Source organism: Thecamonas trahens, assembly GCF_000142905.1.
Source record: "Thecamonas trahens ATCC 50062 unplaced genomic scaffold supercont1.41, whole genome shotgun sequence".
Lineage (NCBI taxonomy): Eukaryota > Apusomonadida > Apusomonadidae > Thecamonas > Thecamonas trahens.
Genome location: NW_013657639.1, coordinates 131,749 through 137,396, shown reverse-complemented (window position 1 = coordinate 137,396; position 5,648 = coordinate 131,749). Strand labels below are relative to the sequence as shown.

Sequence of the window (5,648 nt, the reverse complement as noted above, 5' to 3'; positions counted from 1 at the left end):
CCACAGCCACTCCACCCCTTCCCCTCCCCCCCCCCCCCTCCCCCTTCCCCTACCCCTTCCCCAGTCATGCACAAATTGGTCACACTCGGCCCGTGCCTGGAGGAGACGGCGGCGCCAAGTCCCGGCTACGAGCCGCAGGCCGGAGCGGTGGCGGCTGCGACGGTCAAGGCGCTGGTGGCGCCGTGGGTGGCGCTGGACGAGTTGGTGGACAGACGGTTGCCGACGGGCGTCTCAGCGGCGCTGGCGGCTATCTCGGGTGCGAAACTGGCGGTACTCGCTGCTCCGTCGACGTGGGCGCTCAAAGACCCTGCCCTTCCGCATGAACTGCATCGCCTCGGCCTCTCCCGCTGCCCGGCTCCGCTACGCGGCCGCTACATCCCGACCGGTGTCTCCTTCCACGAGCCGCTGCAACTCAAGGCTGCTGCTGGGCGGGCGGCGCTGCTGTCGGCGGTCGTGGCCGGGCCATCGCACGATGCCAGTGCCCGCGAGGATTTGGCTGCTGTCGCCGCCACCTGCATGGCCTACTGCCTCAAGCGCAAGCGCGATTTGTTGGTCTCGGAGCCGCCGACCACCGCCACCGCAGGCCTGAGCTGGGAAGAGGCTTTTCGTCGCGTCTTTGACGCCGACGGCTTTGCACCCAAGTTTGCACAGCTCGGCCTGCGGCTCATTACCGGGCCGCGGGCTGCGATGACTGCCGCGGCGCTGCAGGCGACTCGGCCGTTTGTGTGGGCGACGTCGACCGGTGACGGCGATGCAGAGACGCTGCTTGCTCTGCGTGCCGGCCTCGGCGGCTGTCCAGGCGCAGTGCTGACGCTTGCCGCCGACGGAGAGTCGCTGGTGGTCTCGCCCGATCCGGGCGCTGTCGGCCACATCTACGCTTGGTCGCGCGCGCTGGCGCACCGCGCCGTCCTTGACGGTTCAGCGCTGCTCGGCCGCTTTGCACTTCTCCTGCACAAGATCCTTGCGCTAGTTGTCTCGCGCAAGCTCGAAGGTGGGCTGACCATGGCCGCCGCCGGCCTCGACGCGCCGGAAAAGGCTGTCCAGCTTCGGCTCGTCGCCGAAGTTGCCCGCCACTTTGCCGCTGCTCTCTACAGCGACCGCAAACTCGGCGCCCTGGTCCAGGGCAAGCCCGTGCCCGAGTCGGAGCCAGAGCCCATTCCGCCTCTGTATCCCGAGCCCGAGGGGAGCAAGCCGCAAAGCGACGCCGACATCGCCATGGCAGCGTCGACAGCGTCAGTCACCATTCCCCCACCGGCGCCCGCGCCCGCGCCAGCGCCAGCGCCAGCACCCGCCCCGACGGCAACTTCGGCACCTGTCGGTACAGTCACCACATCAAGCCCACACCTGCCGAGCAGTGACGGCGGCGACGATGGCATATTGCTCGATGACGGCGATGCCGAGCTCGCGGATCTGCTCGGCGACGATCTGATGCTCGACGGCGAGTCCGCTGCCGGCGGCGGCGATGACATCGACATCGATGTCGACAACCTGCTCCTTCTCGATGACGACGACGGTGCTGACGGTGGAAGTGCGACGGGGAGCAACGTACAGCAACTCCATCCCGGCATGGCTGGCGATGAGGCCGACCTTGAGCTCCTTGGCGACGACATCTCCGACCTCAACGAGCTCCTTGCCGAGGCTGGGCGGCAGCTGGACGGAGTGACGGACGCGTCTGTCGGCGACGTTGATGACGATGTCAACGGCTTCCAGCTCTCATCCGACGACGACGACGAGTATCTTGGCTACGGCGGAGGCGCTGAGTAACACCATCATGTGGCGGGCGCAGGTGCGAGTCACTTTGCGGCGACGAAAGCGGGGCGGTTGTCTGGCAAGCCGTCCCCTCCTCCCCCACCCCACCCATAACCGTACCTAACTCAAGCATTTGAAAGCAGAGCGAGGCAAGCGACATGAATACCGGTAGCAACGTTGTGCTGGGGCTGGTGCTGGGCCTGGTGTGTGCGCTGGCGGTGGTGGCGGCTGGCGCCGGAACGGGTGTGGCCAGCGAGCCCGGGCGGCACGGGTGGCGACGGGTGGGCCATGACGACGGGCATGGGCAGCGGTACTGGGCGCTGCCAGAGGCAACAACGCTGCGGTTGGGGCTGGTGGCGAGAACGCCAGCTTGTGAGGACGAGGCCATTCTGAAGGCGGCCGAGGCCATTGCTGACCCACGGTCGCCGAGCTACGCCGCGTATGTGAGCGCCGACGAGCTTCGCGAGATGTGCGCGCCGTCAGAGGCGGTGCTAGATGCGCTGGCAGATGGCCTGGGCTTGCCGCGGGCGGCGCTGGTGCTCGCGCCGCTGGGCGATGCAGTGTATGCCACAGTGTCGCTGGCGCATGCGGCCAAGGCGTGGGGCGTGGAATGGGCGTGGTTTGTGCGCGGGCAGGGCGCGCGGCTGCTGCGTCACAGCGGGTCTGCAGGCGTGGAGCTGCCAGCAGCGGCGATGGCGGACGTGTTGTACGTTGTCGGGCTCGACGACTTTCCTCCTGCGCGGAAGGCGCTGGCCGGTGACGGGGTGGCGAGCCAGTTCCCAGGGCAGGATGTGACGCCGGGCCTCATTGCCAAGATCTACGGCATCACGTACGACGTGGCTGTGCCGGCGTCGGTGGCACAAGCGGTGGCCGAGTTTGAAGAGGCGTACTTTTACCCGTCGGATGTGGCGGTTTTCCTCAAGCAGTACGGCCTGCCGGCGGCGGCGCCGCCAACGATTGTGGGCAAGAACGATCCAGACAAGGGATACCTCGGCGAGGCGACGCTCGACGTCGAGTACATTGTGGGGATGGGCCGCGGGGTGGCGACGTGGGTCTTCTCGCTCAAGGACTTTGACCTCGTCGAGTGGTCGAACACGGTGCTCGCGACGGCGTCGTCACATCCGTCTGGGGCGCCCAAGGTCCATTCGATCTCGTGGGGCTCTGCCGAGCAGGAGTATCCCGCGGCGCAGCTGGCAGCAACCAACGTGGCGTTTGCCAAGATGGCGATGATGGGCTACACGCTAGTGTGCGCGTCGGGCGACGACGGGACCGGAAAGACCGGTACGTTTTCGTGCGGCAAGTTCGCGCCGACGTTCCCGGCGTCTCTGCCGTGGTGTACCGCCGTGGGCGCCACGTACTACGAAGCGAGCGCGAGCCCGCCAGAGAAGGCGGTCTCGTTCTCAGGTGGTGGCTTCTCGTGGACCTTCCCGCGGCCGTCGTGGCAGGACGCGGCGGTCTCGGGCTACCTCAACGGCGGCTCGGTGCCGCTGCCGGAAGGCAAGTACTACAACGCCACCGGGCGCGGGTTCCCGGATGTGACTGCTGTGGGGACCAACTACCAGATCGTGACCGTCAACGCGACCGGACCGATCTCGGGCACGTCTGCAGCAACGCCAACGTTTGCGGCCATGGTCTCGCTGCTCAACGCGCAGCGGGCCGGCGAGTCCAAGCCGCTGCTCGGCCACGTGGCGCCGCTGTTGTACGCGCTGCCCGAGGTGGGAACCGATATTGTCAACGGCGACAACAAGGTGACCTTCTGCTCGCACGGATTTGAAGCTACCAAGGGCTGGGACCCGATCTCGGGCCTCGGCTCGCCGCTCTTCGCCAAGCTCCAGGCCGGGCTGGCGGCGCTCGGCCTGTGAACGGGGGGCACGATTAAAGCAGCTGCGTGTGGTTTACGGGCGGATTCGAGGACGCTACTCGATTTTGGCCTCCAGTGCGGCAATGCTGGCGGACTTTGAGCGAATGAGGGCAGCCGAGACGAGGACAAAGGCGGCGGCCGGGACGGCGGCGACCAGGGTAGCGCACTGGGTGACGACGGCCGGGAAGCGAGTGTGGACGACGGCGAGGACGGCAGCAACCGCAAGGTTGATGATGAGGACAACCTTGAGGATTTCCCGCTGCGAGTAGAGGTTGGTCACATTGGAGGCGGCAAAGGCAAAGGCGGCAAGGCCGAGCGCAGCCACGCCATGGAGCAGGAGCAGGGCCTCGAGCGACTCGGGGAGGGCGGCACCGGCGCCAAGGGCCGACTCGGCCACGTTGGCCGTGTCGAAGAGGCAGAGCAGGCCGTGCCCGCCGGCCACGAGCGTGAACAAGTACATGACAAAGTGGAACATGTTGTGTCTTGCAGTGAGAGGAAGGTGGTGGTAGTCGGAGTGGGGGTGGGTGGGGGTGGGTGGAGGTGGGGGGGGGTGTAGGTCGGTGTCCCGATCTGACTCGATGGTTGGCGGTGCTGTCGTGGCCGATGGTTGTTGATTGCGAACGGGCTGGCGGGGACGATCTGACTCTATGATGGGCGGCAGGGGAGGGGGGGGGGGGGGGGGGGGGGGAGGGGAGGGATCGAACTCGATAGTGCTGCTGCTGCCGTGGCGAGATGACGGTTCACTCGGTGGAGCTGCTGTGAGAAGACAGGGGTGGCGCTAGAACGGCATCGAATGGGTGGCGATGTGGGCGTTGACGGCATTCTGGAGCGTAGTAAGCGTCGGATCAAGCGGCGACCAGGTGTAGGTGGCCGAGGCTGAGGACGAGAGATCGTCAAATACCCACAGCTGGTCGACAGGGAGTGCGCAGCGCGATGTGGAAGAGATCAGCATGCCGCGCCATGTGGCGGCGTCGGCCACGTTGGGCGCACCGTAGACAATCGGAATGCCCTCTTCGTCCGCAAGGTCGAGAATGAGGGCCCGCATGGAGCCCTTGAGCACCGCCGAGTCCGGAGCAGTGAGGATATCGCCGTCAGCGGTGACAACAAACACGTTTGATGAGAGTCCCTCGACGGCAGCACCATCAGCGGCGTAGCAGATGACCTCGTTGGCGTCGGCCGCCATGGCGTTCTCAAACACCACCCGATCGTGCACCCAGGCCGTGCTCTTGGCCTCGACCGAGTGCGCGGCAACGTCACCCTGCGGACGGAGCTCGACCACGACCGGCGGTGACGGAACAGGCGGCATGGACGAAAAGTGTGCATGGGCAACCCGCTCAGCTGACGGTAGACAGACGACTACCTTGAGCTCGCCACGGGTGGGCACCTCTTCGCCTGTGGCGGCACCACAGCCGGCATCGCGGCCGTCCATCATGGCGTCGCGGCCAGCAGCGCAGAGCGCGAGCAGCATGTCCATCACGTCATCCTCAGCAAAGGCGTCGTCGTCAGCAACGTAGATGGAAGCCGGAAGAGCAGACGGCGTCGCACCGGCATGATTGCGGACAAGTGCGTTCATCGAGTCAGCCAGCCGACTGGCATGAAACTCAGCCTGGAACAGCGCCGTCCGTCCCTCAGCCGTCCGTGCTGTGGTGTACGCCCCGTCCGCCGCCGCCTGGACAAACTCCTTGGCCGACATGCTGGCCACTGAGGTGAGGAGCGGCGAGCCCGGGACCAGTGCGCCTGACGCCGTCAACGCCGCCCGGACTACCACGTTCTGCACGCACGAAGCCATGCTGCGATGAGTGGTGATAAGGTTGGGATGGATGGTGGTGGGTGGGGGGGGTGAGAGGGAAGGTGGGTCAGGTCGCCATGATCGTGCTCGATCGTGATCGGAGGGGTGATCGCCAAGGCGGAAGAGGCGGCCGTCAGGGTGGGTTGCGGGGAAAAGGGGGGGGGGGGGACGAGTAGTGGTGTGCAACACTTGTCGACCTGTGTACTGAGCAGAGGCCAGGTAGACAGGTAGACAGGGCCAACATGTTCC

General features: G+C 66.5%; 3 protein-coding genes across 3 annotated transcripts; 2 read left to right on the top strand and 1 right to left on the bottom strand.

Annotated features, from left to right (window-relative positions):
- Nucleotides 1-66: 66 nt before the first annotated feature.
- Nucleotides 67-1,782, top strand: AMSG_08059 (uncharacterized protein; the record flags this gene model as incomplete). Its single annotated transcript, XM_013899840.1, has 2 exons — nucleotides 67-1,232; nucleotides 1,356-1,782. 2 exons carry the CDS (start codon nucleotides 67-69, stop codon nucleotides 1,762-1,764), a joined length of 1,575 nt encoding a protein of 524 aa, XP_013755294.1. The 3' UTR covers nucleotides 1,765-1,782.
- A 125-nt stretch (nucleotides 1,783-1,907) lies between these two features.
- On the top strand, nucleotides 1,908-3,741 carry AMSG_08058 (family S53 protease; the record flags this gene model as incomplete). The annotated part of the gene is made up of 2 exons (XM_013899839.1): nucleotides 1,908-1,992; nucleotides 2,119-3,741. 2 exons carry the CDS (start codon nucleotides 1,908-1,910, stop codon nucleotides 3,609-3,611), a joined length of 1,578 nt encoding a protein of 525 aa, XP_013755293.1. The 3' UTR covers nucleotides 3,612-3,741.
- A 647-nt stretch (nucleotides 3,742-4,388) lies between these two features.
- Nucleotides 4,389-5,399, bottom strand: AMSG_08056 (uncharacterized protein; the record flags this gene model as incomplete). Its single annotated transcript, XM_013899838.1, has 1 exon — nucleotides 4,389-5,399. One exon carries the CDS (start codon nucleotides 5,397-5,399, stop codon nucleotides 4,389-4,391), a length of 1,011 nt encoding a protein of 336 aa, XP_013755292.1.
- Nucleotides 5,400-5,648: the final 249 nt, after the last annotated feature.